We start from the raw sequence: 25,910 nt of genomic DNA on the forward strand, positions 1-25,910 counted from the left end.
ATATTAAACATTCCCCCAAGTGGGAATCGAACCCAAAAACCCGTCGCACGTTAATGCCTCTACGCTACAACGTCAAGGTTTTCATCAAAGTCAAAAACCTACTACCTACAAAACAAATAACTCATCACATAGAAAGAAAGAAAGAAAGATCAAATTAAATAACATAGAAAGAAATTTATTACTTTAGGCGTTCATTTACTGTATACAATCATAATTATAATATGGTTTCTTTTCTTTTTTCGTTTAAATTTAATTGTTTCGAAGCATATCTGGTTGCTAGATTGAATTTCTTATGGAATTTCTCTGATAATGATCTTATCGTACTCTTCCTCGCACTTACAGTGGGAAGGTTCTAGAAATATACATTTTATATAAGGGATTTGTAAAAGTGTTTGCTGAAATATTCCAAGTTGGATTTGGAATTTGGATTGAGCAAGTGCATTATTTTCATTTCATCGCTATGGTAGGAGACAAAGCGGGTGTTGAATTCCTCAAGTCGACATGAAAATTGACCTGAAAGTGGAGAGTTCTTTAGCAGTAGCTTCCCTAAAGTTAAAAATATATGAATGTGAAATTTGTTTATAAATTTCACTTAGGTACATTTTGTGAAACATTTTCAATACAAATATTACACATTCATTACAATTCAATATTCAATATTGTTACATGTTATGTATTGAATTATTTTCATTCCCTCGCTCTATTGACAAGATAAAGAGTGGCATTGGATTCCGCCACCCAGCACACTTACCTTCCTTTGCCTTTCTTAATACTAGGTTCCTAATACCTACTCCGATATACGCGGCATGAGGCTAATAGTAATTTTCACCTGTGGTATTTCAATAGATGTACTAGGTTCAAAAATTAATTCCTTCCCTTTAGAGCTTTCTCCTCCTTCTCTTTCTTCTGTATTTTCTTCTTTATTTAACGTATGCATCGCAATTATCTGAGAGACTTGCCCATCGTCCTCACTATCAGATGATAAGCTTACCTAAATCATGACGCATTAATTGGTTATATATTTTTCTACTTCTTGTTTAAAACGCCGGCTGTATAATTCAAGACTTAACTGAACACCGCGCTTTGTCTTGCCAGAGTGGAAAATAAAAAAGGGGAAACCACAGCCAAATGTCAAATTTCACAACTCACGTGCCATGAAAGCCTCAACTTCATTTAAATATGAATAATTGATTGACGAACGGATTGCACGCTATAGTTGAAATATATAAATCACATATAATAACTTAATACCGGTATAATAGACAAATGTTTAAACTTCTCTGTTTCCGGAGCACTGTCCTTTGGTACCAAAAGTGGATCGATACAGAAACGGTTATCCTCATTTGCGTTGAAAATGAAGAACGATTGCGCTGGTGAAGGTAGAATTCGCATTAAAGCATGTCCTCCAGCTATGAAAGCGCAAATTAATGCAGCCATCACTGCTATAACTGGTGCATAGCCGAGCCTCTCCACTGGTAAATTGCATTGTGATTTCCTTTCATCGAACCTGCAATCGTTTAAACTAATTTATGCCGCTTCAGGCCAATCCAGATAGTCCTAGTCCAAATTGATTTGTGCTACGCGGATAGGATTAGGCTAAGCCATTATATCCTGAAATATAGTAGTGGTTCTGGGAATATTTAGTTAAGTCAAATAATTCAGGATTTACTAAGTTAGATTTAAAAATTGGGCCTAGCGTGTAACGTGTTGTATATACATATATGCATTTATTTTAATACCTAAGCGAAATAATTAAAAGCGGGAAGTTTTACGTTATATCCCGTATATAGCAGGATAGGCACAAGAATAGACTTTCAGTTCAAGTTTTGAGTCATTGCGTGATGAGTAGTGGAACTCAACGCCGTGATTATTCTTGTTAACGGAGCAAGGGAATTAAATGATTCATTCCCTCATGTGGAAATTGAACTCGCAACCACCACATTTAAAATCAGGTCTCAACTTTATCAAAAGTTTATATGTATTACTTTAATACATAAAATATATAGGTAGTATATAATTATAATTGGGCTTTATCTGCAATATCGATTTTTGATTAATTAAATATAACACCACAACTGGCAGAATTACGCAAAACCCGAACAGAATACCGCAATTGATGGATTATACGTTCTTTATAAGTTACATTGTTATACAATTCATATTTTATATAGAGTTAATTTCACATTTTGTATATAGTATCTTAATACTAGGTTCCCAAATTCCCTCTAGGCAGAGGGTAGATACCCTGCTATATATGGTATATAACATGAAGCTAAAAAAGACCGCCACGTATACCAATTTTAGTCAATTAAATATGATATTTCTTTTTCTTATAATGTAATTAATTTCATACTATTTGTAATATTACCAATCATCGACTCCACAATTTTTAATGCCATCACAAACCACGCCTGATGTAAAACAAAAGTGGGATTCCTCAATCGTGCAAAGAGTCTCGTTCCTCCTGTTACATCCCAGCTGTGGTGCTAGTCGAGCTGACGTTACAGTTATTTGGTAGAAATTCGCCTTAAAGTATTTGTTTTATATGACAAAGCAGGCTTGTTTGCGTGGACTTTAAGATTTGGAGTGAAAAAAAAAATTCCCGTTCCCATAGGCAAAATTCTCTCTACGCTCTCTGCCTACTTACATACCAAATTTCAGCTATGTAAGTCCAGTCCATTTTCGTCTGTGCATTGTCAGTCATTTAATAATGGGAGAATTTTCTATATATAGACAAATAGATATTTAATACACAAATGAAAGACTAAAGAAAAAATGCGTTTTTCCATTTTACATCCCAAAATATACCTATATAGAAGTAGCTATATATAGTACACTATAGACAAATACTTACATTCATATCAGTATTGGTACTGCTATTACTTCTAAATAAAAAACGTAATCGATCTCGCACATAAAATATGAAATACGGCGAATATATATCTCGATCTACCAAATCACAAATTCGAATACATCTGTAAGGACAAAATAAGTAATATTAAAGGATCTAAAATTACATCGCTAGGAGCACTTGTGTGTCATTTTAGTTTTCAATTTTCAATGTTCATGGTATATAAATATTGCTCTTCTTTTTTACCTTCGTGCCATATACCGCATATAGCAAGAAAAGCAGAGGGCGGCAGCAGCAGCAGCGCGAATTGTCTTGAATATTCGGAGTTAAGACATGCTTTCCTCTGAATATTCAAGACAATTCGTGTGGATTGGCGGAACTTAACGCCGCCTGCTGTCTTGTCACCAGAGTGGAGAAATTTAAATATTTATTAATTAATTTTCAGAGCGGGAATCGAACCCACAATACAATATGTGATTACAGTCACGCATTGTATTGTAGTGTATAATTGAGTTTGGTATTAAATAAATAAATAGACATAAAACCAAAAGATTTCTAAGAGATTCCATTTACTTGGATTCCTTTGCATCAGCCTACCTCCATTTCCTCAGGACAGTCACAGCATCCCTGTTGACCGCACAGTTGGAAGCCACTGTACCGGGATATCGTACCACGACCAGCAGGTACTGGGTAGCCGACGTCACTATCTCTACAAGACATTCGTAGTCTATGTCGGTTATGGAACGGAACACCTGTGATTGAGTTAGTGTGTTGTAAGATTTCGTAAGGTAGATCGGGAATAGATGTCCCAATTCTTCAAATAGGCCTTTTATATAGAAATATTCATTTAATATGAATAGTTTCTATGAAGCCTAATCCGTTATTAAACGTTATTTTTATATATATATTTTTATAAGTTACCGTCTTTTTTACAAATTTTTACAATATTTATAGTTTTATGTTAAAACAATATAATGGTACCTATAAAATGTTTTATTTATAAACCAATTACAATAAAACAAACACTAAATGTTAAGAGAAGCTTACCAAAATACAATTACATAGTGAAAACATAGTGAAAATTGCATATCCATTCAGCCGTTTCCTAGATTAGAGTCAACAAACGCCTAGACAAACAGACAAACATTTTAAAAATCAATGTTTTTGGTTCTTTTAAGTGATTAAAAACCACCAATAATATTTTTTTATTATATATTTATCATGTACAGAGACGTAATCGTTATGATTTTATTATAAGTGTAATAGAGAACAATAGTAGTAGAGTCGATTTACATACGGTGTGTATGTGAATCGACTATCAAGTATGATTAAATATTTCTTAACTGCGCTACAATGGAGATAGCTATAATGCAATTACAACAATATTAATATTATTCAATACTAGCGGACGCGCGCAGCTTCGCTTGCGTATTTAGGGGTGAATTCTAAAAAACCACGAAACATGTGTTCAATGAAATATTTTTAAGAGTCTAAATTTAAAATTTTATGAAAATCGCCACCGATTTTCATTTTCAAGATTTCAAAGATTTTTCCATACAAACTTTCAACCCCTTATTTGCACCCTTAGGGGGAGAATTCTAGAAAACGATGAAATACGTGTTCAACTAAATACTTTTAAAAATCTAAATTTCAAATTTTATAAAAATCGGGGCCGATTAAATTTTTTTTCCATACAAACTTTCAACCCCTATCTCACCCCTTTAGGGTTTAAATTTTTCAAAATCCCTTCTTAGTGGATGTCCAGATTACGAAAGTAAACATCTGTCCAAATTTCACGTTTCTACGCACAGCGGTTACGGCTGTGCGTGTGATAGTATCTTAAAATTATACATTTATTGCATTATTCTAAATTTTATCGTTAAGAATATTATAATACTAAAATAAAAAAAATATGAATTTGATAGTATCTTAAAATAATACAATTTATTAGAAGTATTTTGACTAAATTTATGATGGTGGTTCCCCACCATCATAGGTCGGTAGTTTATAAATCGAAGTGCAGTGCTTTGTAAAGACATCCTGTGACGAGCTGCCGGACTGAACAGACGTAAGTGCTGCTTTCTATTGATTCTTTTTTTAAAATGACTATTTACAGATAAATTATTGTGCTTTTGCTTATTATTTCTATTATTTAACTGAACATAAATTATCTTGTGCTTTTATTTAATATTTCTATTATTTATTTAATTATCAAATATATAATGATGTATTTACTGAATTTATTAAATAAGGGAAATATAATAAATTAGGAAACATAATAAATTAGTTTATGAATTATGAAATTGGTATATATTCAAGAATATTTAGAGGACAAACATGTATGGAATTAATGTCTATTAAATGTAATAGACGATAGCTATTAGTTAATGTAATAAATTGTACCATTGATTTTGAAAAGAGCAACTGTTGAGTTTCTTGCCGGTTCTTCTCGGCAGAACTGCTTTCCGAACCGGTAGTAGCTTTTTGTTCATATGTTCATTCCACAATTCAAAGTGCTTATAATAAAAGTCTATTTGAATAAATATTATTTTGAATTTATTATTTGTTTCTCTTATCCCGTCCATATAAAGCAGTTATAAGAATTTAAATGACTTTTCAGTAATAGATTATTTTTATACATTATAAATTATTAAACACTTAAATATTATATATTTTTACAAATATTTTATATTATAGATTTTATATTATTTTTGATATATTTTTATTATAGAAATTAATAAATTCTAACAAGTGATACATTATTTTTATATAATAATTTATTTAATACTTTATATTTTTATAAATATTATATATTATATGTTATTATTGATATATTTTTATTATAGAAATAAATAAATTCTGACATCAGAAGTGGGATCGTATAGCCATAATTGTTAACACCTATTTGTACAAGTTTCAGAATGGATGCTGAAGCAATAAGTGGTCTTCTCCGTGATGTCGTTACCGCTACCCATCAAAAGAATGATGACATCGCAATACCAATGTTTGACCCTGAACACAACGACTACGGAGCCGCCAGCTAGTGCAACAGTGTGGAGGTCCTCGCTAAAGAATTAACTGGAGCAATATTCAAACAGCAGCTAAAGCCGGTAAGGCCCTTAAGGGCTCTGATTTACTTTGATTTGAGTCATGGGAGCCTTCGGAAGGCAGATCTTGGGATAATCTGCGTCCAGACATTATTGCCGCCTACGCAACACTAAAGTAACCTTTACACTAATGGACCTTGAACTGTGGAGGCATAAGTGATGTTGATGACAAAATGGCAATAAGTTTGTCATGGATAGAAAATTATTTTTTTTTTGTAACCAAATTGGACATATACAGTTCAATGTTGGAAATATATATATATATTTTTGTTGTTGGTATTTATTTTAGGAAAACTGAATTATGCCTCACACCAGTTTCTATTAATGGTTTATTACTTAATTCCCTGATAGATACCTGGGCAAATTGTGACTTAAAAAAAAAAGAATCGGTAGCCAAGAGACTGGGGTGTCGCCTAATTCCTTTATCCTTATATTTAAAAGGAATAGGGATTATTAATTTACATGTATTTACAATAATTACCGTTTCGTGTTAAGTTTAATAATGTGAATTTAGAACTCGATATACATGAAGTTGGAGATATTGATTTTCAGTATGACCTCCTTATAGGTAGAAATTTAATACAACTCGGACTCAACTTGTTGTCGTTTAATTGGAAAACCTATCGAAAATATAGGCGAATTTGAATAATTCGGTAACAAGAGTTATCTGATCTAACATCAAAGATCTATCACAAAAGGCAAAGAAAGGACAAAAGCAAAGGACAATACTTAAAAAAATATTTTAGTATACATTGATGACATCAGTATCCCATTTTTCCACAATCGACGAAGGACTAGACTATTTAGAAAAAAAAACAGTTGATGCTCTTTGTTCTGCAGGGTTTTCTATTAATTTGGCGAAATGTATTTCTTTTTATTGTTGTATGTATTTTTTTTTCTTTGTTGACAATATTGAATATCTCGGAGGACACATATCATAAGGTGTAAGACCTAGTGAAGCAAAGGTCAATTTTCCAGCACAAAATGTCAAGCAGGTGCGCCAGTTTCTTGGGTTGGTTAGTTATTTTAGTTGCTTAGTTAAGTCTCAAGAATTTAACTAAAAAAAATAATAATTTCAAATTCAATCGGGAGCCTGAACAGGACAATCTAAACCTGTTAACTGTATTTGACCTAAAATTACCTACTTGCAGAGCTTTAAACTGACGCTAGTTCAATAGGCTATGCAGCAGGTTTAGTGAAAATAGTAGGTAATGTGAAATCAGTTATAGCTTATTTTAGTAAAAGAACATTTCTTACAGAATCTAGATTTTCTAGATCTAATCTAGATTAGATTGTTCGTATGACCTAGAAACTTTAGCTATTTATAACCTTTTAAAACAATTTAGGATATACCTTTTAGATATCAAATTTTAAATCGGTACAGATTGAAATTTTATCTCCTCGTGTAGCCCGTTATTAGACCTTTATGCAGGATTTTGAATTTAATATTGTATATAAAAGGGCAAAAAAAAATATTGGACACGTTGATTTCCTTAGTCGCAACCCTGTTGGGACTCCTGTTTCAGTTAATCTTTGCTAAAATTACCCATCAAAATACCCCAAGTAATATTTTCATCTTTAAAATTCTCTGCTTTCCAGTAACTACTGAATTCTTAAATGATAATTTAATTACTGAATCATCATCTTGGTTAGAAATTGATCAACAAAATAATCCAGAAATTCAGCATTTAGTCAAGCTGACTCAAGGTGCCCTTGATAAAAAATATCTCTTAGCGAACCATTTATTGTTTTATAAAATTAAATCTAGTGAGCCAAATTGTATGTACCAAAGGATCTAAATTTAGTCTTTTTCAACTTTATCATGACAACAATTGTCATGTAGGATTTGAGAAGCTTTTACATAAGCTTCGTGAACAATTCTGGTCTCGGAGAATATTTCTATTTGTTAAGAAATAACGGATAGAGGCACTAACTTTAGTTCTCTCTAAGTTGATCACTGTTAACGGAATTACAAGTTGAGCATCATATTATATCGACCGGTACCCAACAGGAAATGGTCAGGTAGAGCGGTATGTTGCGACACTTATCAATTTGTCGAATACTACCTGTAATGGTTAGTCAGACTGGCCAAGCGGTTTGTGGAAGGTCCAAGAGTCTATTAATATCACTGTCCAAAAATCAATGGGTTTTGCTCCGATTTACTTACTTAAAGGTCTAAATACCAACATACTGTGCTACAAACTGTATACAAGTTCGTTTAAACGATGTTAGTATCTTAGGGTCCAGTATTGATTTAAGAGCCGATCGCGAGCTAGCTACCAGGCAATTTAATTTATGTAAACCAAGACCATAGACGTCGTGATAAACTGAGTTACAAAATTAAGGGTCCATTAAAATTTAAAGTCCTTAGGTAGTCGTTTTCTTTTATTGTCTGTTATATTTGTTATTTATTGTGAATATAATGTTGTATATGTTACTTTCTATTTATTAATGTTGTCTGTTATGTTATTTATTGTGAATATACTGTTTTATATTAGTTTTTATTTATTAATGTTGTCTATTATGATATTTGTTATTTATTGAGAATATAATGTTTTATATGTTAGTTCCTATTTATTAATGTTGTCTGTTATATTTGTTATTTATTGTGAATATAATGTTTTATGTTAATTTCCTTTTGTTAATGTTGTCTTTTATGATATTACTAATTTACTGTGAAAATGTTTTAAGTGTTTTCTTTTCATTAATATTTTTGTTATTTGTAATATGTGTTAATTGCTTCCTAATTTGCTTATTAATCTTATGGTATTTGTTCATCTAATGTGAAAGATGGACACGAGGATATTGCTAGATTGTCCATCTAATGTGAGAGATGGGGCAACAGCAAGAGTGATTTCTTAACTTATCTACCTAATGTGAGAGGTGAGATAGTAAGAAAAGAGTATCGCTAACATGTTCATCTAATGTGAGAGATAGAACAGTTGCGAGTTATGTCAACCTAATGTGAGAGGTATGACAATAAGAGGATCGCTAACATGTTCATCTAATGTGAGAGATAGAACAGTTGCGAGTTGTTCGTTGTCTTGTCAACCTAATGTGAGAGGTCTGGCGGCAGCGATTAATGTTTAAGAATTGTTAATAGTAGTAAGTTATGTTTAAGAATTATTGTATAGATTTAATATGTAAAACCAATTAACTGTAAAAGCAATTAACTGTAAAAGCAATTAACTGTAAAAGCAATTAACTGTAAAAGCAATTAACTGTAAAAGCAATTAACTGTAAAAGCAATTAACTGTAAAAGCAATTAACTGTAAAAGCAATTAACTGTAAAAGCAATTAACTATGTATTACTAACTATGTTATGTTACCTATTATATTATGTTACCTACTATATTATGTTACTTACTGTGTTATTTTACTTACTGTGTTATTTTACTTACTGTGTTATTTTACTTACTGTGTTATTTTACTTACTGTGTTATTTTACTTACTGTGTTATTTTACTTACCGTGTTATTTTACTTACTGTATTATATCACTTACTGTATTATATCACTTACTGTATTATATTACTTATTTTGTTATGTTTTAATATTAAGTTTTGTACTTCGAGGAGCGAAGTACTGTCAGTATGGCCGTGATAGTATCTTAAAATTATACATTTATTGCATTATTCTAAATTTTATCGTTAAGAATATTATAATACTAAAATAAAAAAAATATGAATTTGATAGTATCTTAAAATAATACAATTTATTAGAAGTATTTTGACTAAATTTATGATGGTGGTTCCCCACCATCATAGGTCGGTAGTTTATAAATCGAAGTGCAGTGCTTTGTAAAGACATCCTGTGACGAGCTGCCGGACTGAACAGACGTAAGTGCTGCTTTCTATTGATTCTTTTTTTAAAATGACTATTTACAGATAAATTATTGTGCTTTTGCTTATTATTTCTATTATTTAACTGAACATAAATTATCTTGTGCTTTTATTTAATATTTCTATTATTTATTTAATTATCAAATATATAATGATGTATTTACTGAATTTATTAAATAAGGGAAATATAATAAATTAGGAAACATAATAAATTAGTTTATGAATTATGAAATTGGTATATATTCAAGAATATTTAGAGGACAAACATGTATGGAATTAATGTCTATTAAATGTAATAGACGATAGCTATTAGTTAATGTAATAAATTGTACCATTGATTTTGAAAAGAGCAACTGTTGAGTTTCTTGCCGGTTCTTCTCGGCAGAACTGCTTTCCGAACCGGTAGTAGCTTTTTGTTCATATGTTCATTCCACAATTCAAAGTGCTTATAATAAAAGTCTATTTGAATAAATATTATTTTGAATTTATTATTTGTTTCTCTTATCCCGTCCATATAAAGCAGTTATAAGAATTTAAATGACTTTTCAGTAATAGATTATTTTTATACATTATAAATTATTAAACACTTAAATATTATATATTTTTACAAATATTTTATATTATAGATTTTATATTATTTTTGATATATTTTTATTATAGAAATTAATAAATTCTAACAAGTGATACATTATTTTTATATAATAATTTATTTAATACTTTATATTTTTATAAATATTATATATTATATGTTATTATTGATATATTTTTATTATAGAAATAAATAAATTCTGACACGTGCGTCTTACCTCAGTCAGTGAGGACAAGTCCTTTTATATATACAGATAAACTCGCTGGTTGTAGGTTCGATCCCCACTTGAAGGAATAAATTATTTGCATTTCCTTTTGATAAAAGTGGAGAAACTCTAACATTAATTTTACCAAAGTAACGGTATCCGACATTCCCATCCCATACGACACGTCGTAACGGAGACGTCTCGAAAACGCACATTCTCGAGTTATGTCCTTAGGTCTATACAGTAAAAGCAAGCCACTGCTGTAGACAGAACTAATTATATTTAATAAAATAAAATATTCTAATTGCACCATTATTTGTTACATATTTTAAATTATTGTGAAATATTAATTTTGAATTGATAGGTGTTAATCTATTAAGCTGTGCAATTTGATTTTTAATGTTTAATCTATATATATAAAATCGAAAGGTCACTCACTCATCACGAAATCTCAGAAACTACAAGTGCTAGGAATCTGAAATTTTGCATAGGAGTTACTTATAGGACGTAGGTGCTCGCTAAGACGGGAATTTGTAATATTCTACTTCTAAGGGGTTGTTTTTGGGGTTGAAAGTTTGTATGAAACTTCGTTACTAATGACATTTGTCTTTGTCATTCGTTACTAAATGCTAGGAGTCTCAAATTTTGCATAGACGTTACTAGGACGTAGTCATGAAGACAGAAATTAATAATAACATAGTTCACGCGGGTGAAACCGCGAGCGGGCCGCTAGTTGTCTATATTTACACTGTACATACTGCTTGTTCCTTTTGTTTTCAGCTCCCGCCTATAGCAGAATAGGCAGAGAGAACCTAGTGTTATGACACTGTGTTCCTCATTCTCCGCCGAATCGGGTATTGCGCGTGAAGATTGCTAATTTAGCGAAAGTGAAGCTATAAATATATAGAAAAACAAATGTGCATATTTCCATAGAAGATATCACAATTCATAAGAACAACGAAATCTGTACGGAGCAAGTACACAAAAACTTTTCCTTTATCTCTTATCGTCTATACCACTTATCTAATCATGACATAACACTAAAGGGATACAGCACTTGGACTAATTAAGACAATTTCTCTACATGTTATAGATTATGTTATATTTTTGTTACAATACTTGTTATTATTCTTATAACGTAAATGCTTGCTCTGATTTTGTTTTCTTATACATGTGTAATACTATTTTAATTATTTTGACACTGTAACGTAGTGTGAAAACACTCCGCTCCCCGCTTTAGGTCCAATTTTTGAGACGTTGCGTATCACATCACATCGTCCTAGTTGTATTTTGATACGTATTTTAAAAATATTTTTCTATTCTGAATGTGAAATATCATTTAAAAATATATTTTAATAAATACATAAATATGTTTGATTAAGGTAATGTATCTACATTCAGATTTAATATTTTTCTGCTACAAACACTATACAATGTAACTGGCTAATTCGTATTTGTTCTTTGACAATCAATATTACCAATGTCATGGATCTGATAAAATTTTAGCATATAATTTTACATTTATTTTTATTTTGAACTAATTGCACAAACAATGAAAAAATAATTCAACCAATTGTAAGTATTCATAAAAATCTTTACAATTAATATTAAATGTTACTATGAAACATTAAAATCCTATGCAAAAATCGAACTTGCTTTAATAACAATGGATCATCACGATAAAAATTTTGTTGAAAGTTGAATAGAATACTAGAATTTTTTATTACAGAAGATCGAAGTCAGTGTATAAACTGAATTAGTCAAGAACAACATGACGAAAAGTGAAAATTATACGTTAAACGAAAACACAGCTAAAGTAATATTTAAAAACTCTAATAACACAGTCTGTACATACTCCAAGACATGCTCCGGTGCATCACAGTTTTTCACTAAAAGTCTTATATTGCAGCTCAAACAGAATTTTGCTAACAATGACCATTATGAAGACAATGGATCTACTAAACGGGACCTAAGTATCGAAACTGATTATTGCATCCTTAGAACTCACTTTAAAAAGAAACTTTTTACAAACCGTGATGCAGTTTCGCAAAAGTCTAAGTATTCTATGAATCGTAATGAAATAGATACTATTCATGAACATAACCGTGACTCCAGTGCATGTGGTGACAACTATCATAATTTTCTTGAGAACACTAATTTAAATATCAACTTAAAATCACTAGTTGTAGCCAATCTCAAAAATTTACTAAATGATTGGATAAAATCTTATTTATTAGAAAATAATGATACGAAAGAAAAAATTGAGTCTGTTCTCGATTCAATATTACACCAATTAGATTTACAAAGGAATGATACTCCATCAACGCTTACCTATACACTAGATGCTGAGACGGACCAAAATCACCACCGAAATTCAGATACCCGATTATTTCGCACGCAAAATTTTGCAGTTAAAAGTGAATTTTACAAATGTAAAAACGAAAATTCTTCATTAACTATACCTTTGAGTGGAAAAGAATTAAAAATTATATCAACACTTAGTCTTCCAAGAAATTTGCATAATATGAGAAATACGAAGAACTCGCTCTGTAAGATTAGGAAATTTCGTCATAAGCGGATATTAGTATCTTCAAACAACTCCAGCGTTTATATTTTCAATTCGTCAAATTTAGATTTTTTAATATTACGAACGAATTCTTTAGTTAAACATTGTGCTACATACAGAGAAGATAAGCAACATAAGGCCCCGAAAAATAATATGAAAACTAAAAATTCTAATATTTATAAGCATATCGCCTGCTTAAACATATTATCTGATTCGAAATCGAAAATCTTTTGTAAAAAAAAATCTCGAACTTTAAAAAAAGATAATATTAATGTTGGTACATTACACAACAACATGGAAAATGGAAGCCATCAAAAAGCAAAATCCAATCATAATAAGCCTGCGATAGAATCTGGAAAGAAACAAAATAAGAGAAGTACTTGTACAAAACGGATCTCAAGCTATCGATATCCCAGATATTTTAAATCTAAAAAATTAACAAGCTTATTAAAGCAATCTAATAATAAGAAACCTGTACAAAAAGAAAAGGAATTATTGCAACAAATTCAAAATATTTTTAGATATTTTTCAAATATTAAAAGTAGCAATAACTTAAAATTAGACATAAAAGTCAAGATTTACCCATCACAAGAAAAGGGAACGGATGATAACATAAATACTCCAGTTGACCAATTAAAAATTGATGATGAAACTAAAATTCCAGACACAATGTTAACAACTCAAGAAATCTCATCAAAACCATCAAAGGAAGAAGCGAAACCTACGTTTGATGATAAAAAAAAAATTATTTCCTTGCTAGATAGCGCAGCTAGTGTGACTAAATACATAAAAACTACAGAAACTTTGACTAACGTAAGTAATAAGCAAAATACCGAAGACATATTGATACCCCAAAATGTCAGTCTTATAGATTCTAAAGTAGCTCGAGATATAAGAGAACTTAAAACAATTGTGCACTCTTTAGCAACAGTAACAGAAAACTTAATTACTAAACACATAGAAAAGAAAATTGAAACTAAAATAGAACTACCCGTAACAGACGAGAAGACATCGAAAAGTGTGCAGTTTTCAAACAAAAGTCAAATAATTTCTGGATTAAAATTAAGAAAAGAACCTAGACGTAAGCCGGTACGAGAATATAATCCAAGACTGATAAAGAAAACAACTTCATATAATGTAATTAATAGTGAGTCTGTATTAAAAGTGACTGATATGACGTCGACTGCAGAATACACTACAGCCACTGTAGTAGACGAAGCATTGACTTGCTCTTTGCCAAAATCGAAATCTCTGTTTGAAGTTTCCGTTGGTTCGGAGAAAAAACTCTTAGCATTTTATTGTGATGATTATATACATTATTCAGGCTATGCGAGACAAGACAACGCATCGTATATATCCATTCCCTGTAGAAACACATTACACCATATACGACCATCGTATATTCTTAAGTATAGTGAAGATTGCATGAACGCTACTTGCACGAACAAGAGTTTTGAACCTGACCTCCAATGTATGCTTTGCAATGCTGGCGGTAACTGTTCATCTGTTTGCATAGACATAGAAAACTCATGCGAAGGCGAAACAATTAAAGGGAATCGAAGATTTAGTTTCACTCGAGGTTTTATATTAGGCGCTGTTTTATGGGTACCACTGACATTACTGTTGTGTTTACTATACTTCTATGTGATTAAAGATCTAATTTACCCTCCCAAAAGTACAAAAACAAATCAATATAATATATTTGCAAGTAAGCTTGTAACAAATTCACCCAGTTACACTTTTGATATGTTAGGATTTTAATGTATTGTAGTACATACAAAACTGTATAATTTTTTCTGACCCTTTTTATTTATTTTTATCTTACCTATAAGGTGTGGTATGAGTTCTGCCGAATTATTTTTATACTCATAAATTTCATCATATGTTTTTATAATACATTTTAATAATATTACAATAAAGAATATTTCCAAACAATACCGTTTATTTTTACTTATTATTAAATTTTTTTGCAGAATCAGAAGATATTTAATGAGAAATTTATAATGGAGCAAGCTAAGGAAAAATACATATTTGATTTCAAAGATAACAAGCCCAAATCAATGGTTACGTCTAGCACAATTGGAAGCAATTCTAATATAATTGTAGATAGTCAAACAGAAATCATATTTAATGCTGTTAAAATTTCACCTAAGAACAGCAGAAAGCATCGAACTAAAGTTAAATTAAAAAAGTATACTCGTGTAGTTCGTATTCATAAAGTGCACTTTAAACATAAACCAAAAGCGACTAATATAAATAGACACTTATCGTGGTATAAAAACAAAACGATTAATCATTATCAAAATTCGCCAATTCGTGGATTATTTATTTCTAATTCTACATCGGAAACCATATCTCGCACGAGAGTGCTACGAAATATTCTAGCCAAAGAAAATTTACTGAAAGACAAACCCGTAGCAGACGCAATATCTTTCGAAAGCAACTCTAGCCAAAGCACGTTGACTCGTGAAAACAGTCAATTTTCCGAAGATACTTCAGATACTAATAATTCTGTAATAGAAATGCCAATTTTAGATAAACCAAATATTTCGAAAGACAAAGATATAAAAGTCGATAATAATACAAGAGAAAATAAAAATCAAATCAAAAGGCTAAATCCTTACAAAAATGAAGTAATTGAAGTAGCTGCTGCTCAAATCAATAATAGATCTATACTGGATCAAAACGACCAATTAAACACGAAACGTAAAAATATGTATCGAGACAATCTAACTAGTGCTGAAAGTTTTCTAAGTCAATGTGATACTTCTTTATCATTTACAGATTCATCACAAGAAGATCGAAACAGTAGTATTACTCTTATAGGAGGTCTTCCTACGAATGAGAGTACTACTTTCATTATAACTAGTCCATTTTCCGATAAACAGGACTCTGATATTTTTCTAACAGCTCCCGCAGATAGTCTAATAAAAACAATGTCAACAGAAAATTCTTATCAAAACCAAAAGCCTGTTTTATACGATACTATAATCAATATGAGAATGTTTCCTGTCACATCTCAAAGTAACCGAGTCAACAACAACGTGAGTAACGTGTTGATTGCAGGACCACATGAAAAATTAGACACTAAAACGCTAGACGTTGCAAGTCATGAGACGTTTTTCAAAAATGTAACCCAAAAAACATTTAAAACTGAAGATGCCAGTAATCCACAAAAAATTATATTACCAAATGAAAGCACGATCAAAAAAGTATTAACTGAAATAGAACAATCGCAAAAGAGACCATGTTCTGAAGAATCTCGTAACTACATACCCATGACCGATTTATGGGAAAAAATGTTAGTACTTATAGACATTACTATGAAAAGAATAGAAGATTCGTTAATACAGAAAGTTGGTAATGAAATGAGGGATGTTTTGTCCAAGATTGAATATTATAAACCTGTATCTGAACCAAAAAGTGAAAAACAACTAAAGTTAGACGTTACTGATATAGAAAAAGAATCTGCAAAAAAATATTTAGATGAAAATTTACAATGTGCTTTGATTCAAACGGAAATAATTGATGAAATGTTATCGAAAATATATAACAATGAAAGATACGAATATGTCGTGAAGGAGGAAAACATGAATAAATCCTTAGAAGTTATTAAACCACCAATTCCTTGTACTTCGATGGATACAGGGAAAAAATCGATTACCTTCGAGAGAGTCCAAACCAAAAGGATGATTAAATATCGATTTTTAACGTTCCCCTTTAGATTTGTGAGGGAAAATATGTTTGTAATTGTGAGTGTTCCCGTATTTTGTTTAGGTTTGTTCACGATCTACAGTTGCCTTGTATTGTTGAGAATGATTTGGTAAAATGTGTTTTTAATATAAAATTTTGTGTGCGTCTCAAGATGCCTTTATATAGTGTTTTTAGTATTATACTTTACCCCGCTTGACAGAGTATTCAGAAATAACCTATTTCAAGACACACTGTTCTCCACTTTCCTTTCGCCTTCCAACATTGCGTGTTGAATGGCAAAATCTTTTAAATGAATATTTCATTTCCTCAATTGAGGATCAAACACCCTTTGTGCTTTGCGCCAAGAATGGCTTGACTGACAGTAATTTAGATATAATAACTTCCCGATCGTCTCACAACTATCACGATTACATATACATATGTATTTATCCTTCTGCGCCATAACGGCGTTTACAAATATATGTAGGTATATTAAATATAAACATTGATATTTATTCCACAAATAAACGATGGCGACAAAAAATACAAAAAAGAAAAAAAGAAAAGGCCTATTGATTTAAATTATTTATTTTGTCTATCCGTCAATAAATAATGACTTATATTAAACTTTTATTTTTGGTGAAATATTTAAACAATGTTTTTAAATATTATTTTTACAATTATTTTTTTTAAATATTTCTCAATTTATTGCTGTTGCGCCAAAACTAGATGGCCGGATCTGTCTAAAGTGAAGACTGGGCGGACGCGACGACTTCTGTAAAATAGTATAATCACCATTTTATTACTTTACTTACAGTACGGTTGACGAGTTGTGCCCGCCCTGAAGTTAGCTGTAGATGGCTGCGCAGATTTGGTTTTAGGATGTTTCTTACTTTTAATTTTTTCTTACCGAGTTTAACAATGTGTGAAAGTTTAGAAAATCTATCCTCAGGCCGACTCGTCAATGCTACTGTACATATATGACGACGCCGTAAGACCAAAATGGTTAATGATTATTATCAAGCTATAGGTAAACGTCTTGTTCTTGAAAATCATTGAGTAAAGCTTTTATATGATTTCTGAGCTTTACATATGATAAATTAGGCATACTACGTTTGTTAGTTAGTTCAATTTATTGTTCATAGTATAGCTACTCTATAAATAAAAAAATATATTTACACGGAAGAGTTAAATAATATTAATTTATAAAATCTATAATGTTTCAATATGTAATTGTGTGCGTAAATTACCGCAAAAAATTGTCAATTAAAAAAAAATTATAACTACTAATTAAATAAATATAACAAAAATATATTTAACCTTAGTTTAGCATTTCTACGGCCGGTGGCTACAGCTGTCGCTTGAGCTACAGCGGGACTGTCGTCGTTTTCAGACTGTAAAAACAATATAAATATTATATTTTAGCATCAAATGGAAATAACATACTATGAACTCCTCACTCTCGTAACGGGGCAAAGCGTAGCTTTGAGTTCCGCCACTCAACAGGTAATGCCTGGAAAATTTGACGAATAGTGGGAAATGGAAGGATCTTAATCTAAATGGAGTGTATTAACACTAGGTTCCCAGATTTCCTCTGCCACCACTTCTTTCACTTTGGATACATAGAGTTGACTACTGAAAGAAGGTAACGAGGTGCTATGTTCTCTCTAATGCTATCCCGTCGGGCATACAGCATGAAGCTATAAAACAAATATTTACTTCTTCAGGAGCCTCAGTGGTGGTGGTCTCTGGAATGGCTTGCACTTTAGGTATGGGCGCCCCGTATCGTGTGAATACACGAGGTTGTGTTCTGAAATAGAATAATTTAAATTATTAGTTTTACATTTCAGGATGATACGTAAGTTTTCGCGTTTGATTACACAAACTGCGATGTTATGTTATCTAATATTATATAACCTAATATTATAGAAAAAAAAACCAAAAGAACAGACTTATAATTTTTTTGTCTCCTCCAAATAAACTAAGTTTACCACCACATTTATAAGTCTTAAATAAAATTTCAATTGATTTTAAATTAATTAATTTTTCAATTATATTAAAAATTTCAATTGATTTTAAATTAATTAATTTTTCAATTATATTAAAAATTTCAATTGATTTTAAATTAATTAATTTTTCAATTATATTAATTTTAACACCACAAATAAACATTCAACGGAAGAAATGGCGTGACAACAGTTGTAGTATCGTGAAAGCATCTTGTATTCAGGGTGTATTTTATAAAATGAATATTTCTAAAGAAACGATACCGTCGCATGCAAATTATACCAAATTAGTATAGCATAAGTGTTGAATTGAAGGTTATAGATTCGAGTCCCGCGGACATTTTATTTATTTTTAGGTTCATACTTTATCCCTAACGGGATAGCCAAAGAGCCTATATCGCCCACCTCATCATAGGGGAGATCCTCAAAGAGATCCTAAAGCAAGAGCTTTACGTGACCTTTCTCCAGTATCATCGATACTATGTCCTCGAAAATCAACGGAGGTCCCCCCAGCCACTTTTACCACTGACTCTTGCTTCACATGGGGACTTAAAATTGATGGAATAATGAAGAAAATTACGCACAGATCAACAATATGTTAACGATAACGTCTGGCTTATTCTGGATTACCTAATTAGGAGAATTGTATTATTATAATTTTTTTCGTCTGTAATTTTCAAGACATGTTATTTTTTTTGTATAAATTTTGTGCATGAATAAATGAAACAATTATTATGTGCCAAATAAATAAATGTGTAGCGGAGCTGAATCAAATTCGATTTGTTTACAGTCAAATGATTTGCCGCTACACTACGACGAACTAATTTCAGAGAGTAATTAAAAAAATCACGAAAAAGTTAGAAATGAGTATTTTTTACTACCTATTCTGAAGAAATAAAAAAAAACATAGTTTTAATTACCTCGCACCAAATGCTGTAGCCACTGCCGTTGCCTTAGATCCTTCATCGTCCTTTTCTAAATCTTCTTGTTCATTTCCTTCTAAGTCATTCCCTTGATCAATTTCTAAGCCACTTTGCAAAGCGTTTTGATCTTGATACACCTGGGCTTGAGATTGATCATACTGAACCAGTGGTTGATACAATTGATTTTGGTTGATCAATCCTGGTTGAGCCAAGAATAATTGTTGCTCATTCTGATATTGGTTGGCCGGTTGATAGAATTGAGGTTGATAGTTTTGGTATACAACTTGTTGGTCGTTTTGTTCTATTTGTTCCACGTCTTTTGATTGGGGAAATTGGTTTGGTTGTTGGGGAAACTGATTAGGTTGTTGAGGAAATTGGTTTGGTTGTTGTGGAAATTGGTTAGGTTGTTGAGGAAATTGGTTTGGTTGTTGGGGAAATTGAGCTGGTTGTTGAAATTGGCCTGGTTGGAGGGAAAATTGGTTTGGTTGTTGACCAAATTGATCTGGTTGTTGCGGGAATTGAGCCGGTTGCGGTTGTAATTGGTTAACCACTTGTGGTTGGACGACAACTGATTGTGGTTGAACCGGAGGGAAAGCTTGGACTTGTGGTTGAATTGGTTGATACTGACTTATTGTCGGTTGGTATTGGTTTAAAGGTTCTTGTACCAAAGCTGGTTGATCCTGTACGATGATAGGATTTTGAGCAAAACCTTGATTTTGTAATTGTTGTTGTCGAGATAAAAGTTCACTTTGAGCTAAAACTGATGGTAGAGCAGATAAGTGCGCTGGCCCGTCAAACCCTTGTATTGCACCTGGTTGATAATAGATAGCAGCCTTAAGTTGCCCAAATTGATCCAAAGGAATAAATTGAGATTGTAAATTTAATTGAGACAATGGATTCAATAAAAGCTCTGGACGGAACTCTTGCACATTTTGCTTGGAAACTTCCACTGAAACCTTTTCATTTTGATCTTTAGGGTTTTCTAAAGTTTCACCCTCATTAAGATCAGATTCAGTTGTAGGTTCTGGTTGAGGTGTTTTAATTTCAGGTTTCTGTGTAGTTGTAGATGTAGTTGTGGTGGTCGATGGTTGTGAAGCGAATAGTATTGGTGGTTGTTGGTTTGGTAGGCCATTTGAAGGATTATTAGCGCGTGCTGCATCGAATTGTCTTTGTCTTTCGAATTGACGTGCTTTTTCTAGTTGTTGTTGGTACTGTAACAAGATAATTTCAAATTTGTATATAAAATTATAGTACAAATTAGAAAAAAACCTATATAAAAGAAATTCATACATGTTAAAAATACAAACCTGCGCCTGTTGAAAGCTTGGGTTAAGCTTATTAATATCAGCATTAATACTAGGTCCATTGTAAAGTTGACCATTAATGGGTGACACTTCAAATATGGGCTGTTGTTCCACCACCGGGAGACCTTGGACTGATACGTCTACACTATCATCGAAATTTGGAGGAAGAGGTCTTCTAGGATCCACTGGAGGAAGATACTGCTGGTTTTGTGGTGGCTGATCGAAGAAATTAAATAAATGCTTATAATGTTATTTTTTTGTGTTGTACAATAGTGCCCCTGGCAGGGCTTCGCCTACTTGAACTATACGTAAGTTAATTTAAGTGTATTAAAAAAATATTACTTATACTGTTATGCACTAAAATACTCGGAATTTTTTGGTGGCGTTAGCTTGTGTAAAATATGCACGACAACAACAAAATACTAAGAGTATTTGACAGATTTGCATTGGGCTATTAAAATTAATAATGCTTATTTATGTGACATTCCTTATCATCATTTTCTCTGTTCAATTCTATTAACTTAATTGCAATTATTTTCTACATTTTTATACTATACTCAGCATCTATTTACACTTACCTGTCTTTGTGGCAAGTCGAAAGAAGGTCCGTTAGGCCTCCAACCACTCGGTGGGTACGGCGCGGGGGGCTCTGTCACTACCCCGCTCAACAATATCGATGCGACTACTAAAAGTTCCTGTAATATTATAGTTATAACTTAAACGTTTTCTTAATTAAACAATTTTTTTTATTAATTGTAATTAATTAAAAATATTCTAGGTTATGCATTTTTTTATTAAAAATTATTTATTAAATTTCATATCTATTACAGATTAAAAATAATTAATATTTTTTTAATTTCTTCATTATTGATCACGAGCACACAACTAAAACAATATAAACGTGTAATCACCTTCATTTTCGTTGACTTTCGCTTGAGGATTCGTATCCTACAGTGTTTTTATAGACAATAGGTTTGAGAATTATCATTCAAAACGCGCACTGTACCGACCTTAGTGATACCTTCGAAATATCTCTAGTCAATATAATTTTAAAGGAACTTTTGCCTTATTTCTAAAGGAATAAGTGCTAGAGGAAGTTTTTGTGGTTATAATAAATAAAATTGCGAGGCAATTGCTTACAATAAGGTTTTTTGCAACGAACGATGCACACCTTTTGGATCGTGTTCGTCATCTATGTATATAATGTATTGGTTGCAAATCTTGGCGACAAATTAGAGGCACTTTGTTTTTTTAAAATTTTCATTGACTGTTTAATCATTATTACTTCATTTATTATTTTTATCTTGTTGTCATTGATATAATTATGTCATTAATAAGAGACCTAGAGAGACCAAACAGCTCACTTTGTTTTTTTAAGGCGATACACACGTGCGACATTAAACGCGATGCGAGTTTGTTTCTCACTCGGGGGAAATGAAATATTTAATATTTTCATATCGTAGCTTTAGTCGTTAGACAAAGCGCGGCGTTAAGTTCTGCCATTCAACATTAAAAGTCTCAAGAAATGAGCGGAATATGGGGAACGGAAGTGTAATGTAGAACGTAGTGTCTTAATATAAGTTTTCCAGGTTCTTTCTGCCTTTCTGCCATATACATATTTTGCGTTTACCATAAAAAAGTTTTTAATTACAACTTAGCTCCTTATTGGAGGCCTAGATTAAGATTTTAAAATATAGGCTAGCTTTTCATTTTTAACGCAAAAAACATCCTTTTTATATAAAAATCGTGAGGAGCATTTTACGCTCTAAAAATACCAGTGAACCTATCACGTAAGTTTTGCCACTATTTTCTCTATATTAACAAATTTTTGATCAGGGCTCCAACTATACTCTAATAATTAAAGAATAGTATTCATTCCTTAATTTATATGAACTGCTTAGATTTTTTAGTTTGGAGTACCAGTTTCAACTTATTATTATTAACACTACTAAGAAAGCTATTTACATTCATTATCATATACATAAAAAGTACAAAAAAAAGCAAACCTTAAAAATTAAGACGGCTTACAAATGAATTTACGTTATGACATTTAAAAGCTGCAAGACATATATAACAGTAGCTCTTGCAAATTTATACTAAGATCACATTACAAAATAAATAAATCTACCCGCTATAATAAATAATTGCACAATGCCCATATATGGCAATAAGACATAAATACCTTAGTTTTGGCATACCCCATTCACTTGCTCAATGCGTTAGCATGGGTGACACGTGCCGTATGTCTGTTATGTGTCTGCTTGGACATTTTGATGGGTAATTTTTGTCTGTTTCAATTCTATCTGTGACACAATAGAACCTTTATTTTGTTTTAGATTTGAACGTGTTACCTTTTTCTTAATTGTGTTAAATGTGGAACTGATTATTCCATTTTGTTTTAAGGCGTTTTCGTTAATAATAAATTATAATTTAATTCTTTATATTCAGCAAAAATAAATATGTTGTATTTACTGGTTAAACTTAAGTACTAAAAGACAATATTTTAAATATGAAAGCTCTCCCAAATCAGATTAGAACCCACGACCATCGATTTTAATCAGTCATATCGCAGCTGCGCTACGTTGATGACGACTATATTTACATAGCTTTAACGAAACATAAATAAAATGAATGAAGTAAACGTTCTACATAGGAAAAAACACTGGCCCATATCTTTACTTGTTATGATAATATCTTTTACTTTACCTCTTTAATTTATTTTGCCCCTTCCTGTGTTGACATTTTGTACGAATTTAGAATATACGACACTTTTACATAGAGGAAATATTATTAACACATAACTAGTCTAACTAAGTAAGTCTTTGCTTGCAACTTTGTTTTCACGTACTTCAAGACGTAAAACGTAGGAATCTCGAGATTCATAGGAAGGCTACCTAATTTCAACTTTTTAAGTCCAAGTCCAAGTTTTGTCTATGCGTTGACTTCCAATTAGTCTGTAAGTAATCGGAGAGTTTTATATTCACAATTTTTTTAAGCTTCAGATACGCAACGAGACCTTTATGAAAACTAATCTAGTAGTTCTAAGAGGGATTCCAATACGTTCATTTACTCCAATATCTTTGTGGAAAATCGTATCCTATAAAGTGGCATTAGCTAGAAAATTTTCATTGTTAGGAATATTTGATTTAGTAGAAAAGTTTTGGCGAGGGAGGGATATCATTTAATAAATTACACTCCCTCATGTATCGCTGAGAATATTCGTTGACAAAAAATGAATACACATATTATTGTGATGTTTTCTTGCGTCATCGAAAATTCAAGGTTTTTTCCTATCTTCTTGTACTTAATAAGAAAAATTATATACTGCATACACAGGAATCATCCAATCCATCATCTCTTGAAAATGGCAATGATAATATTTTCTAAAATTAAGAAATTTTTATTTTAAAATAATTATTAATTTATGGTAAAATTTAATTTAACTTTTAAATAAAATTTTTCAAAAACAAATATGAATCTCTTGAGACTTAATAAGTCAAGTCCATAGCTCATTAAGTAAATGCTGCAGAAATATGGTTGGAGATTTGTGAGTGCTAATCTAATTTTTATAACTCAACTCCGCCCACTTTCCGCGTGTATAAGAACAAGTAAGAACCTTGCAAGCTAAAAAACGGCTCTGAATGGTTAGCGGTATATTTTTCTAATTAACTTCCTTAAGGAAACTTGAAATGGAAAATTTTATATATATCTGAAGCGTCGCACTTATTAAAGATCACACACATACTATGCGTCGGTCGCAGGGTCAGTCGGGGATTTTATTTGAGGATAGCCAGAGAATCAAACCAACAACCATCGCGCATGGCAATCATAAACAAATACCGTCTGCTGTTCTATGAGGAAACACAAATTATGCATAATAACACGACAGACATTATAATTTAATATTCTTAACACTCAATTCTAATCATCAAAAATAATGAATTATACACAAAAGAACTTACCTATTTTTATGTTGTAACCCACACAAAACAGAATAGGCAGAGAGAACCTGGCAACCTAGTGGTAAGACAATCCGTTCCTCACTTTCCATCATTTCCCATTTTCGAGGCATTGCGTCTATAGCGGCGGAACTCGCTCGTTACCAGTCTTTATAATAGAATAAATAGTTCCACCAAGTCAATTATAAAACAGTCCAAATACAACCAAATATAAATTCGTATCTAAACAAAGGCTAATATCGTAGGAAAGATACTCAAATCTCTTCTGAACACGCAGTCGCTCGTGTGATTCGTACCGGCTTTGTGGGGAGTAACTCGGCTGAAAAACCTCTGGATTTCACATTACTTCCCTTTCAGATATTCTTTTGTAATGAATTATTTTTTGTTGCCATAATTTAGCTGAAATTTTCCTTCTTATGAGACTATTTTTTGGTTTAATAAAATATATGTTTGAGCTGGACTCATCGCTGGTGTTTGTCGTTATAATGTGGTCAAGAGTCAACGTCATTATAAATAATAACTTCATGATTTTTTGTTGTTTTTAGGTTTGACTTTGACTTTTACACGCGGCTTCGCCCTCGTAATCAAATGGCGGCGGAAAGTGGAGAACAGAAGTGTCTTTAAGAAAAAGGAGTGACTTAACACTAGGTTACCAGGTTGCACAGCAAGGAACACTTATATTCTTCGGAACCTGCTAAGAAATAAGGAACAAACAAACTCAATTACTATTTTTATACGTACCTATATATAATATGTTAATTTGCCAAACGTAACAGATATAAATTAATCGTACATCAAGAAGTACTATTTATTTATGAGGTGAATACACGCCAAGTAACTTGGAACTTGGCCAGGCACATCCAAATC

The 25,910-nt window shown here is 31.6% G+C and overlaps 2 protein-coding genes and 1 long non-coding RNA gene across 4 annotated transcripts; 1 reads left to right on the forward strand and 2 right to left on the reverse strand.

The window, feature by feature from the left end:
• Positions 1-214: 214 nt before the first annotated feature.
• Positions 215-10,905, reverse strand: LOC146540993 (uncharacterized). The gene is made up of 7 exons (XM_085194547.1): positions 10,738-10,905; positions 3,449-3,603; positions 2,855-2,975; positions 2,369-2,526; positions 1,252-1,507; positions 830-991; positions 215-352 (listed from the first exon to the last, which is right to left on the reverse strand). Exons 1-7 carry the CDS (start codon positions 10,903-10,905, stop codon positions 215-217), a joined length of 1,158 nt encoding a protein of 385 aa, XP_085050673.1.
• Positions 4,256-10,286, forward strand: LOC146540994 (uncharacterized). Its single transcript, XR_014878099.1, has 2 exons — positions 4,256-4,919; positions 5,766-10,286. It is a non-coding gene; the product is annotated as an uncharacterized LOC146540994 (long non-coding RNA).
• Positions 10,906-17,423: 6,518 nt separating the features above from the next.
• LOC146540995 (uncharacterized) lies at positions 17,424-22,143 on the reverse strand. Of its 2 annotated transcripts, XM_085194297.1 has the most exons (7): positions 21,996-22,142; positions 21,663-21,779; positions 21,088-21,300; positions 19,778-20,991; positions 18,571-18,661; positions 18,172-18,245; positions 17,424-17,626 (listed from the first exon to the last, which is right to left on the reverse strand). In XM_085194297.1, the coding sequence occupies exons 1-7, from the start codon at positions 21,999-22,001 to the stop codon at positions 17,557-17,559; spliced, it is 1,785 nt and encodes a 594-aa protein (XP_085050423.1). In that variant the 5' UTR covers positions 22,002-22,142; the 3' UTR covers positions 17,424-17,556. The 2 variants fall into 2 exon arrangements, with proteins under 2 accessions (XP_085050423.1, XP_085050429.1); XM_085194303.1 differs by lacking the exon at positions 21,088-21,300 and having other exon boundaries at positions 21,996-22,143.
• Between the last annotated feature and the right edge of the window lie 3,767 nt (positions 22,144-25,910).

The sequence above is a fragment of the Heliconius melpomene genome, chromosome 1 (assembly GCF_056956725.1).
Source record: "Heliconius melpomene rosina isolate 202511_hmr_F chromosome 1, ASM5695672v1, whole genome shotgun sequence".
Classification (NCBI taxonomy): domain Eukaryota; kingdom Metazoa; phylum Arthropoda; class Insecta; order Lepidoptera; family Nymphalidae; genus Heliconius; species Heliconius melpomene.

What these genes read in the sequence shown, in the direction of transcription:
- LOC146540993 (XM_085194547.1), bottom strand. Translation starts at nt 10,905, where the DNA reads ATGGTGCAATTAGAATATTTTATTTTATTAAATATAATTAGTTCTGTC. An exon ending in TGTCGGATACCGTTACTTTG is followed by an intron (nt 3,604 to 10,737) that starts GTAAAATTAATG and finishes ACTCAATCACAG; the next exon opens with GTGTTCCGTTCCATAACCGA. An exon ending in AACATTTGTCTATTATACCG is followed by an intron (nt 992 to 1,251) that starts GTATTAAGTTAT and finishes GTCATGATTTAG; the next exon opens with GTAAGCTTATCATCTGATAG.
- LOC146540995 (XM_085194297.1), bottom strand. An exon ending in TCGACTTGCCACAAAGACAG is followed by an intron (nt 21,301 to 21,662) that starts GTAAGTGTAAAT and finishes TTCTTCGATCAG; the next exon opens with CCACCACAAAACCAGCAGTA. An exon ending in GCTACAGCATTTGGTGCGAG is followed by an intron (nt 18,662 to 19,777) that starts GTAATTAAAACT and finishes ATTCTATTTCAG; the next exon opens with AACACAACCTCGTGTATTCA.